At 25.6% G+C, this 13,918-nt stretch overlaps 1 protein-coding gene across 1 annotated transcript; it reads left to right on the top strand.

Moving 5' to 3' along the window:
* The first annotated feature begins 1,091 nt into the window (after nt 1-1,091).
* Nucleotides 1,092-2,615, top strand: LOC137811123 (cytochrome P450 89A2). The gene has a single exon (XM_068612723.1). The coding sequence runs from the start codon at nt 1,092-1,094 to the stop codon at nt 2,613-2,615; it is 1,524 nt and encodes a 507-aa protein (XP_068468824.1).
* Nucleotides 2,616-13,918: the final 11,303 nt, after the last annotated feature.

Here is a 13,918-nt window from a genome sequence, read left to right as displayed (position 1 = left end):
ACTAAATTTGAATTTTTTGAAACTTTAAAAATAAATATTGAATCACATTTAGGTTAACAAAAATTGGATAATTATTTAAATATATATATATATATATTATTTTGATAAACTAGATTTCATAATTTCCAAAATAATTGCAAAATAAAATGAAAAAGTAATGAGGTTAGATTTTTCACGAGCAACAACAGAAAATTAAACAACACAAACCCACACAAAAGTATCTACTATAACTAAACGTGATTTAACCTATTAATCTAAAAATTATTTAAAACTCAAAGTTAAATAATACTTATTTTCAATTCTTCTCTGCAACATATTTATCGATTACATGATTCAAAAACTTTATTCTAAGTATTTTCATAAAAACTTTTCCAGATCGTTAAATTCTGTATTTGAATGAAGAATTTCAAAAAATTATAAAGAAATTGAAATATATAATATTTAAATTAATTATGACTAAATTTTCTTTATTTTATAATTTTTTATGCAAATAGAGTAATTAAAATATTTTAAATTTAAATTTAAATTTTCTTATTTAGAGAAAGTAATTAAATTTCTCTTTTAAAATAAAATTTCATTTTAAAATATAAAGTTTTAAATTTAAACTTTATATGTGTATGTATGTTGTATATGTATAAAGAGCAAGTGACTAGACGTAATTTTAAATTTTATTATTTTAGTTATTTGAAATATTTTTCAAAAAAAAAATTCAATATTTTTAAACAACTTATTTTACTATGAAGAATTATCAAATTTATGTCATCCAATTATATCGAAATACATTTGTTGAAAATTTTTAAATTTTATCTTTATGGCATTTGAAAGATTCTTTTAGCTGATAAAGCCTCTCAGATACGTGCAATGGAGGTACTCGCATTTTCAGTAAGATGGTTTCATATATTTTATCAATAAGCGTTGTTTTAGAATTTAGAAACTACTAAACATTAATTGTAATGTATATATAACAGTGAAAAATATCATATAACGTTAAACTTTTAACAATAACATAACTTACAATATATAAATTCAAAGAGCAAAGAAAGAGAGATAATATATACATGATTACCAAAGAAGAAAAAAGAGAGAAAAAAATGGGATTCTGGTTCTATCTTCTTGCATGTGTTTTTATATGTGTTCAAGTCTTTCTCAAAATCATCAACAACAAGAGGCTACCACCAAGCCCTCCAACCATACCCATCTTAGGTAACATATTTTGGCTCCTTAAGTCCTCCAAAAATTTTGCTGATCTTGAACCTGTTCTTCGCTCTTTACGTTCAAAATATGGTAACATAGTCACCATTCACATAGGTTCCACCCCTTCCATTTTCATAACATGTCAAGAAGCTGCTCACAGAGCACTTGTTAAAAATGGCACAGTTTTTGCTGGTCGACCTTTGGCTCTTCAAACCACACAAGTTTTCTTTCCTAACCAATATACTGTCACCACTTCTCCATTTGGCCACAATTGGCGAATGATGCGCCAAAATTTAATGCAAGTAATTCAACCTTCTCAGTTAAAATCATATTCTCATTGTCGCAGTTGGGCACTGAATATATTAAAGAAAAATATTATTGATGAAATTGAGTCTGGCAATAAGGCCGTACCAATGGAAGACCATTTCAACTATGCATTGTATGCTTTATTTTCGTACATATGTTTTGGAGAGAAATTTGATGAGAGAACCGTTAGGAATATCCAAAGGGTGCAACATGGTTTTCTTCACAATTTCATTAAATTCAATGTGCTGAATTTTGCACCTGTCTTGTCTAAGATTGTGTTCAGAGGACTGTGGAGAGAGATCTTGAAAATTCGTGAGGATCAGGTGAATGTGTTCCTCCCTATCATAAAAGCACGCCAAGAGAAAATAAAGGGCAAGGTTGGTGTTGAAGATGAGATTGGAGAAGAGTTTAAGCCTTATGTGGATACCCTTTTTGATATGAAGCTCCCAAGCAATGGAAGCAAGTTGAGGGATGAAGAGTTGGTGAGTATGTGTGCTGAGTTTATGATAGGTGGAACTGATACAACAGTTACCACGTGGGTATGGACCATGGCGAATTTAGTGAAGTACCAGGACATGCAAGAGAAGTTGTTTGATGAAATTAAGGATGTTGTGGGACCTGGTGAGGACATTGAGGAGGAGCATTTGAAAAGGATGCCTTATTTGAAGGCTGTGGTGTTGGAGACTTTAAGGAGACACCCTCCGGGGCATTTTATACTGCCAAGGGCAGTTACACAGGACACTGTTATGGATGGCTATGATATACCAAAAAAAGCAATTGTGAATTTTCTTGTGGCTGAATTTGGGTGGGATCCTAATGTGTGGGAAGATCCTATGGAGTTCAAACCTGAAAGGTTTCTGAAGCATGGTGGAGATGCTAAGTTTGATTTGAAAGGGACAATGGAGATTAAAATGATGCCTTTTGGAGCAGGGAGGAGAATTTGTCCAGCAATTAGTATGGCAACCCTTCACCTTGAGTACTTTGTGGCCAATTTGGTGAGGGATTTCAAATGGACACTTGAAGATGGGTGTGAGGTTGACATGAGTGAGAAGCAGGCCTTCACTATTGTGATGAAGAATCCATTGAGGCCAATGGTGTCTCCAAGAATCACTTGAACACAAGTATCCATACTTTTCAAAATGTATCAGAGACACTAAAATGTTGCAAGAGCTATGTTAATCTTTTCAAATTTCTTGTCTAGACTTACTCTAAGCATTTCACCAGTGTAATCTGTCACATCTATTATTTAAATGGTAAACAGATAGTATTGTGTTGGTTTTGTCACATCTAAGTTTAATTGGATTTTTTTACCACATCTGAAACATTTGTAGTCTGATTTTGTATACAAAATTATTGCCTAATTCTTACAGCTAGTGCTGATTGTATGTTTCTCATGAAGCATTAGGCCATTTTCAGTTTCTTGCTTCAATCTATGATCTTGTCAGTTCATTTGCCCTGTTCTGTTCCATCTTTTTTCTCTGTTTACCTTAGAAAACTATCTTCATTTATCTTAGTTGTTGATGTTATGATAATGCAAATTTACTAAATTACTAAATCTTCCCACTATTATTAACTTTAGAATGATGCACATAAGAGTTATTGTATGTTTCAATATTAACTTGTAGTACGACATTTTGCAGTTATTGTCTCATTCACATAACACCTTCTCCTTAAAACAATTTTCTCTAACAGAAGTTATATATAACTTCTAGATCTTATTCTTTACGTTGATTTTTTTTTTCTTTTTCTTTATAAAAGAGATTAGTTAAAGATAACATTAAGAATATGACATTACTGTGTTAAAATTAGAAAATATCTTTTTAGATTATACAACTCTTCCACCCATCATATACTTTCAAAAGCAATTACAAATAATGTAATAGGAAGCATTGTCACCTCCTTCTCAGAATACTTTAAAATAGTTTCTGGTCATATTTGATAGGTTTTAGACATATATAATATTTATTAGAGACACGTGTTTGATGTTTACGTTTTTTTTAACGCTTAGACACATTATATATATATATATATATATATTTACATTTTTGGTATAAATCTTAATTTTTTTCTAAATTAAGTTAAACTTAAAATTTATTTTTTAAAGTAGAATCATAATCTACTTTTAACAATATTTATTGAATTTATTATATCATTCGATATTAAAATATTATTAAATTATTTATAAATATATTGTTTTATGTTTAAAATATTAAGTTCTCCACGTGAGAAATTATGTTGGAGATATTTCAGTAACTTTAAAATATGATTAATCAATTAATTATGTTGATTTTATCATATTTAATTTTAATAAAATAATTAATTAAGTATATATATATATATATATATATTCTTGTTAATATAAATTGCTATCATGCTTGATTATGTTGATTTTATCTGGAAGATTTTATTCTAAAAGAAGTGACATAAATAAGTTTTAATATTGAATTAAGTTAAAATTTTAATTTTAATTTTAAAAAAATTAATAATTAATTAATTTATTAAATAGTTATGCAAATTGAAAATTATGATATTTAAAAAAAATATGTTTATTATGATTGCTTTATAAAGTATTGTGTTAAATTTTATTGGTGGAGATAAGTTCATAAAATTTTTATTTTTAATATTAAATTTAAATAATTTAAAAAATATAATTAATGATATTTTATTTAAAATTTTATATTTACTTTGATATTCAAGATATAAAAACAATCATAGTTAATAGAAATACAAATAAAAATAGTGAAATGTTACTGAAATGTTCTAAAGCAAATCATGTACAACTATGTGTCTTTAAAAGAATATATATATATATATATATATATATATATATATATATATATATATATACTTATACTGATACTTTGACATTTATTTTTAAAAATATAAAATATTTACTATATAAATTTAATTAATAAAAATATAATGATTTAAAATAATGATAAATAATACATATAATAAATATCACACTAGTAAAAAAATTACATTAACAACAAGTAAAAAGGTATATAAAGATTATTCATCATCATTATTTTGAGTGTCGTTATAAATAAGTTATTTATAACAATAATTCTTAAATCGTCGTTATAAATAAGTAATATAAATATGTGTAACTAATTGTCGCTATTTTGACTAGTAAATAATTGAATTTTTAAAAAATATTTTTAAAGACAGTTCCTCCTAAAATTGTTGTTATAAGTGGTAAAAGTTTAGAAAAAGCAAAATTTGTAAAGACGATTCCATATAGAACTGTTGTTATATGTATATATCTTTTTTTTAAATGTTTTATTTCATATAATACACTTCAAACTTGCATAAAAATATCTAATTTCCAAAAAATAAAAGCATTTAATATCATAATTTAAATATGAAAAATGCATACAACAAATTAAGTATATATAACATTATACAAAAAGTTTTGGTAATATATGAAAAAGTTTTATATCATTCTAATGATTTATCTATCCTAAGGTGTTATACATGGTTACAAAATATTTTGACCATGTTGTCGTCACATACTCTAACGCTTTTGAATCTAGTTGTTGTGGGTCATTGAAAAACTGTGACATTTGAAAACAAAAAATATTAAAACAATATCCTGGTGGGAAAAATGACACGGGTAAGCGAAGCACGAGGGCGGTCAGGCGCGACGGTGCGGAGAGTAGCGGTGCGGACGTCCACTTGCGCAGAGGAGAAGTAACGATACATCGTCCTTTGTTGTTGGCGCGCGGTTATTGTGGAGGTACGTTGGGAGTGAGAAAGATAGGTAGGGAGGAGAGAAGGCGGCACGACAGCACAATGACAGTTGGGAGATGCGACGGCGCACCGCAGAGGCACGACGTCCTTCGTTGTTGACGTGCGATTGCTAGGGAGGTACAGAGGGAGTGAGAAAGGGAGGGAGGAAGAAAGGTAGGGAGGAGAGAGGGCAGCGCAGTGAGAGTTGGAAGACGCGGCGACGCATCGCAGAGGTGAAACGCAAGAGGGAGGGTTTGAGGCAGAGGCACGACGAGTTGTGTGATGGGAATGCGGGATGTGCGAGGAAGAAGATAATGTGATGAAGGTTAAGTGAGAATGAGGAAGAGATGAATGGAGGAAAGTGTTGAGGACGGCGAAGAGTGATGAAGAAGGGAGTGATGAGAGGAAGAGAAGAAGTGAGAAGAGTGTAGCCCACGCGAAATAAAAGTGTCAGATCCAACATATAACGACGAACCATCGTTAAAAAGTAACGAAATTTTAAAAAAAACTATAAAAATGTCATTGTCTCTATTATTATGATTGTTCTTTAAGAACGTCCTTATAGGAAGTCATATTTTATGTATTTATTTGTAGCAGTGTGAATTGTTTCTAGGTAATATATGATATAGATTATGGATTATATCAATAATAAAATATTAGAAATTTGTAGCATGAATTTCGTTGGATTAGGTTTTTTTTTAGATAAACAAAGAATAGTTTTTTTAAAAAAAACTAATGTAATTTTATTTTGAAATTATTAAATTGGATAATTTTTTTTATTCCCAAAATCAGTAAATTGTCAATAGGGAGTGCCATTTTGTTACAAAATGGCCAACCCCATATAGGATTTTGAAAAAAATTAAAAATCGTATATCTCAAATATATTTTTTAATTGAAATCGTATTTATACGTTTTTAATATTATAATATATTTTAATATATTAATTTTTGAAAAATTGTATATGTAAAATACAATTTTAGCTAAAAATAGTACGTTTTAAATATTATAATATATTACAATATATAATAATATATAAAATAAAAATATATATAATATATAAAAGTACGTTTTAGATATTTTAATATATATTATTCTAGCATTTAAAATAAATAATATAAAATTAGATAAATTTAATTTATTATTATAACTTTTTTATATATAATTAAAGAAAATTATATTTTTATAACATATTTTTTTAACTAAATAATTTTTCAGAAAATATTTATTTACTATGGATAAAAATCATTTTGAATTTTTAATAAAATTAAAGATGTGATACTTTAATAATATAAAATAATATAAATTAATTATTTTAAAAAAATGATTAAAGTAAATTTAATTCATAAAATAGTAAAATTCTAATTCAAAATACTAAAAGTAAACGAGAAACTTTAACAAAAAAAGTTCAAATAAAGAATGTTACCGGAAAACATTAGTTATCATATAAAACAAGAAAACAATACAATAGTTTACATTTCAGTATTGTCTGCTTTATTGTGATATTCATTGCAGTTGTAAGAATTTGTTTGACTTTTTGAAAATGTTTATATTTTATTATGTATACGATTAGATTAGTTGTTGGTATGTATGATTTTTTTGGGATTCTGGATGAAGTTTGGTCTCATTAGACTAATAATCTTTATTTAGTTAAAAACATATTTTATAAAAATATAATTTTCTTCAATTATATATGGAAAAAAATTGTAATAAAAAATTAAATTTATCTATTTTTTTATTTTTATTTTATTTTAAATACTAAAATCTAATATTCTTTAATTATATATAAAACAAAGTTATAATAGTAAATTAAATTTATCTAATTTTATATTATTTTTATTTTAAATACTAAAAATGTATATTAAAATTATTATATATTAAAATATTTAAAATGTATTTCTATATATTATATACATATTTTAATTTTATATATTATAATATTTAAAATGTATTTAAAACTTGTTTGAATCGTATTTCAAATATATGATTTTAATTTTTTAATAAAATTAATATATTATAATATTAAAATGTATGTATAAAATACGATTTCAATTAGAAATTTATTACACATATACAATTTTTAATTTTTTAAAAAATCGGTGGCCATTTTGCCTTATCAAAATGCACTCTATATTGGTGATTTACCCATTTTGAGAATAAAAATAATTGCTTGGAATTTCGAAATAAAATTACACCAGTTTTAGAAGAAAAAAAAATCCAAAGAATGATACTGAAGTGTTGAGGAGTGAGGTATTTGGGGTTTCTTAGTGCCACGCATTCTTGGTTGGTAAAGTCACTTGTGCTGGATTTGCCACGTAGGTGGAAACATTTCTTCTTTGGTAATTTTTAATTATTTTTTGACATATGTAAAAACTTTTCATTTGTATTCTCTTGATTTGTATATATTATTTTATAGATAGACATAGATAGATATATTTTGTTTAAGATTTTCAATTAATGAAAAAGTTTACGAGACATGTGGGTAAACAAAATTAACTTTGAGTATTCATATTTTTTTAGTAGAAGTACATTAATTAATTACAAATATTTTAAAAAATAATAAATACATGAATAAATATTTTTCTTAAAAAAATATTAGAAATAAGAATGAATATGGTGCTTCCTTTTTCTCATCACTATTTGGGTCTATACTAGCTCTCTTCATGGTCCATAATATTTTTATGGAAACTGTAACTACAATGACTGTTTGTTAATTTATTGATAAAACTTTTTTGTGGCGGAAAACTACTTTTGTTGCATTGTGTATTTTCAATTTTGCAAATAAGATATGTTTGGTGTGATCATTAAGTTTTTCTATTAGTTGATTTTATTTTCTTTAATAAATTTTTTTATTAAACATTATCAACTTGACATTTCAGCTAACTTACACTTTAAATAACAACCATAATTTATCATCGTATAAAAAGAAATATTATTAAAAAAATAATTAAATTCTTTTGTTTGGTGAATAGAAGTTTGAAGACTCAATGTTATTAGTAGACTTTTTTTTCTCACTTCATTTTTGCCCATATATTTGTAAGCATACTTTTTTTAAGTCAGATTTATTATGTTTAAGACTTAAATGTTTTATGAAATATGATATATTAGGAAACTACTAATTAAATGATTAAGAACTAAATTATAATTGTATAACAAAAGGTTTCAAAAATAGAAATATTTTAGAAAGAAATTAAAACTGTTAAAAAAAAGAGTTTAAGAAAATATAATATTACTTTGTGGGTGCTAACATTTGTGTATAGATGAATAGGGTTATGTACTTGTGATTATGTGGGAGAGCTTCCAAAATTCGTCTTCACTTCGTTCTTCTGGTCCATCCTTTTTCCTGTTCGTATCTCTTCTCTCGGTCACTCGTGTTCTTGGAACTACTTTTCGGTCTCTTGGTATGTGAAGTAGTACCTGCAGGAACACTTTGAAGATCAAGTTAGTAGTTGTGTTAATTATCTCACATAAAAGCTAAAAAAATTGAACTAAACATTTTATCTATTTATACTACTTGCTAATGGGCCTACTGGATCTGTCACATCATTTTTAATTCTTTTGATTATCTCTTATTAATTGTTTTTTTTCCTTAATTAATTTTATTTATCGTTCATGCGTATCACTTCTTAACACTGACACTAATATGTTTTTTCACGTAATATTTTCACTAACATTCACACTTATCATTAACTTCTTTCGTTCTCTCAACCTTTCGACATACAAACTTTTAGTATGAGCAGTTCATATTCTATTAGAAAATCCTCCCCTTCAGTTGATTTCATAGAGTTTTTTAAACTTGATTTTTAAAAGCCTATGTGACAAATAATTGAAGATGTTAAGTTGGTATTTGATTATATGAATAGAAAAAAGATAGTGAACTATTGTCATTGTTTGGATCAATTATAATATCATTTAATTGATAAATTTTCTTTCATCTTTTTAAAAAAGTTAATTATTAATCCAGAAAAGTACATGTTTATTTATGCAACATTTAAGAAAATATAAATTCAAAGAAAATATTAATTTTATGCAACACATGTTTAACTATGCAATGTTTTAATTGATTGTGAAAATCTATTAATCGATTATTGGTAAATTTAGAAATACATTAAGAACAAATTAATTGGTATAGTTTCTCCAATTTTTGTTTATTTCCTTTTTTTTTAGTAATATTTTTTTCATGTAATGACAGATGATTGTTGTTATTTGAGGTGTCAGTCTAACTGAGATGTTAAGTTTTATTTATTTTTTATCGGCAAGAAAAAAATAAATAAATATGAACCACTCCAGGGTGTTGGGTATGAAGTCAAGACCAATTGGGTTGGACTGACTAGACACCATATTTAGTGAGTGTGCTTAATCATTGTGTCCCTTTTATAATCTCTATTTAAAGAGATTATTGTACTTATAATTGGTGTGCAACATGATAGAATGAAAACCTAATAGTTGTCCGTGTGGATGTAGGTTGCAGTTGGTGACCGAACCACGTTAAATCTTGTGTCGTTTATTTTTCTGCAGTTGATTCATGATTGTATGTATTGCTTCCGCGTGCGTTTTTACCATCACAAGGATGATTCAACCATTTTACATAACAACACCTAACAAAAGAGAGACCTCATAACTTACCAAACTGTTAACTCAAAACCAACAAAGACAACTAAAAAAAACACCACAAATCCACCTACTCAAATGTTCTTGATCATAAACAAACAAGTCCACGGATCAAGACACCAATCAAAAAAAGGAAACCAAGCAAAATCACATTTAGATGTTAAGAAAGACTAAACATTTAATTGAACAAAGAAAAAAAATCTCAGAATGATGTATCACTCATCCTTTAAAGATGTGTTTATTCCTATGTTTCAAATTTCTCAAATAACTCTTTTATAGTAATGTCTAACATAAAAGTTTTTATATAAAAAGTAATTAATTATCTAAACTTAATCGACTAATTATGTGAAGAGAAAAAAAAGTTATATTGAAATATTGTTATTATTTTGATCGATTATTGCACCTTTAATCGTTAAATTATTTTTCATATTTAAAAAAAAAATCTCAAAAAAATAATAATTGACTATTATCTCAATCAACTAATCTAGAGAAAAACACATTACATTTAAATACGTAGTATTTAAGAGAACAATAAATTGATCCAAAAACGCACATGTTTAATTATGTATAATTATTTAATCTTTGATGAAAACCTATTAATCGATTATTCGATTATTGGTGAATATAAAAATACATTAAGAATATATTACTTGATTATTTAAATGTTTAATCGATTAAACTAAAATAAAAATCTTTTCTGAAAAATCATTTAAAACTTTTTAGAAAAATAAAATATCTACTAAACTATGTGAATTATCTTATGTAAGATTAAAAACACACGGTATGGAAATCTTAATAATCAATAATTCTTGAAGATCATCTTCGTCATCATCATAAAAAACTAGTTGCATTTATTTTTCTAGCTTAACTTAATTTCATCATTAAAAAGTAATTATTAAGTGATATTACTCCTGTCATGTGTTATATAGTTATAGAGTTAACCAATAAAGTTACTTCCAAGTTATTAGTTGAAAGAATATTAAATGATTATTAAGTTAGGAGATTGAACAAAATTTTCTTTTTCTTTTCAATACAGATAAAACAAAGAAACCAACTTGTGGGTATTGAAAAAAATAAAAACCGTGTTGAATTGTCGTGCCTACTATTTTTGCCCTTACGATTTTAAATATTTTTTTTGTTTGTGTATAAAAACTAATGAATACGACAAAATGCAGAAATATAAAAGAGTGTGCATATAAATAAATATTGGTTTTGTTCACAAGTTCACGGCTATTTAAACATGTAAAATAATAATTTTCTATGAAAAAAGAAGGCTTAAATGCATTAAAAATATAAAATGTGTTACAATGAGAAGAAAAAAAAATTAATTATATTTAAAACAATTGCAATGAAAATAAAAACTTATCAGATTGCACTAAAAGTTCGCCTCAAGTACACTTGTAACTTGTCTTCTCTTAAAACATTTAAAGGAAACTTGAGAAATATTCATTGAACATTTTTTTTATTCTTAAGAAATATGAATGTGGACACACTTAACATAATAATAAATGGTATCACCAACTTTTCACATGAGAATGTACCTAGTTTTTTTTCATGGTATTTGTATTGAGTAATAGGTGTTTTTTTTTTCCTTTTTTAGCTACATATGTACATGTTATAAAATTGTACTGTTCTATTTATTTTGCATATGCTTTTACGTTTTTAGCGTCTTTTGTGTAGAGATAGGTAATTTTCTAAATTACTTTTTTAATAAAACAAAGCTCCATAACAAAGCTGGTTTAGGTTGGGACAACTTAGTCTTTATCACTACAAGTTACTTACTTTTTTTCTCCTTAAAAATTAAGAGTTGGATGCTTTGAAGTGTTGTAATAAATAAATATGATTTTTAAATGTCATTTAGATGCTTGAAATTAATTTTAAAAGCAAAACTACTCCTTTGCAAATGCAAGTATTAAGTATTAAAATAGTCACGGATAAAAATAATTTTAAATACAAATATTCTTAAAAAAATATGAAATTTATATATTATCAATCTCAATCCTTAAAATATTTGTGATTGGGATAATATTGTTTGGTCTTCTTCCATTTTTTTAGAGGATTGTTTTTTATGCTCCATGTGTTTTTTTATGTAAATATTATGAGGAGTATATTTTTCATCTCTTTTTTTAATACTCTAATGTTGTGTATATTTGGATTTGACTTCGACAAGTTTTTTCTAAGATGACTTTTTCTTCTTTTGCGAACCTTGTATCTTTTATTAAGTCTCTCGGAAGTCCTTTTATTAATTAACCTTATTAGACTTGTTATTATCTCGTTTTCGTTTGGGATGATTCGAATGAGGAACTATTTCAGGTTTCAAAAGGAGATTAATATCCAATTTTTCATTAAGAGTTGAACTATAATATCATGTAACTCTTCTAATATATCTATGTATAATGACATATCTGACTTTTTTTTTATCTTAAAGTTCTTTGGCATCAATACTAGGCTTGATAAAATCTCTAAGCCTACCCATATTTTATGGAGTTTTCCTATTGTTGACTGGATTAAAGACAACACTGATGGTGATTTTAAAATTTCTCCTAATATTGATACCAAAGAACTTGTTGCTTATGTTGGTATCTTGAGAGGGAGTGCGAGGAAGTTTGTTGATGATCTCTTTGCCGATTTTATCGAGCTATCACTGCAGTCAAGCATGTTAAAAAGACTGGTTATAGGTGTTTGTGGTTGGAGAGTGATTTTACCTTAGTTTGTCTTGCTTTTTCTTTTAGACATGACCTATCTACAATAGATGAACTAAATATTTGTTTTTTTTTTAAATATTGAGTATAAAGTTTCTCATATTTTGAAAGAGAGTGCAACACAACTCATAAATTTTTTCTTTAGGATTGAGTAATATGCTTAAATATGCTTAGTATAACAATATATCATCTAACATTTTTAAAATTTGTTCTATTATAGTTATAAACTTTGTATATATCATTTTATTTAGGTAGGAGTTTTCTTTATATTTTTTATGAGTTTAGTCTACTCTCCTCTTCTATATTTGTTTTTTTTTTCTTTTATGTCATATGATTTAAAAAATATATTATCAAACAATTAAAAATATGATACTTAAGATAATTATTATAATAACTAATAAATCTGTCATCTTATCAATCTACACATAAACAAATTAATAAACAAATTTGTTGGTCAAACCAACAACTTAAGAAATACTTATTAAAAATAAATTAAGAATTAAACAATGTGTGTAAATAACTACGGATTGAAAGGTATGGTCGGTGAAATTAAACAGTTTCAACCTTAAGCGTGTTGTTTATAAATCTTTTAATAAGGGAACTCTTATTCGTTAAAATAACTAGAATAAAAAAACTGAAATAAAAAAATAATATCTAATTATTAAAATTAATCAAATAATTTAGTATACATGGATTTTTTTTTTTCATTTTTCAGTAGTCGAATTAATGAAAAGATAAGTTTTAACTTTCTTCTATCTTATAAATTAATTATAAAATCTTATCAATTTTCATTTTATTAATTTTCTTTCAATTTTTTTAGGAGGAGTAAAGTTGGTCGTCCATCAGTCCACCATTAATTTTAACAAAGCAGGTTGGTATTTATTTTTATCTTGTTTTGTCTTAGACAGTCAACTCAGCAAGTTACAGATAGAATGAATATATTTTTAAATTAAAAATAATATAATTTTTTTTTAAATATTATTTTTTTATTATATTATTTAAGATACATCAATTGATAATGTTCGGTAACAAATTAAATTTCAATTACAAGTTATAAAGGAATAACTTGATATACAGAGATAATAATTTTTTTAATTTAAAATATTACTTAATCAATTAAAGATTTAAAAATATTTATTAATTAAACGTGTTTTTTAATTTAAAAAAATAGTAAAATAATAAAATTATAAAAGAAAAACTAAAGCAAATTAGGAATTTCAATACATTAATTAACTATCTGGGTTAATGAGTTGATTTGTCTCAATTTGTGGACTAACTCTAGATTGGATCAAAATGGGTTCAAGTCATTTTATCATCTCTAATTTTTTCTAATAACATGCGTAACATGAGTCTAAGATGTTGTTTTTATAAAATAA

Source organism: Phaseolus vulgaris, chromosome 2, assembly GCF_051622355.1.
Source record: "Phaseolus vulgaris cultivar YP4 chromosome 2, ASM5162235v1, whole genome shotgun sequence".
NCBI lineage: Eukaryota > Viridiplantae > Streptophyta > Magnoliopsida > Fabales > Fabaceae > Phaseolus > Phaseolus vulgaris.
The sequence above is the reverse complement of the archived record's forward strand: the minus strand, read 5'-3'. Positions and strand labels throughout refer to the sequence as shown.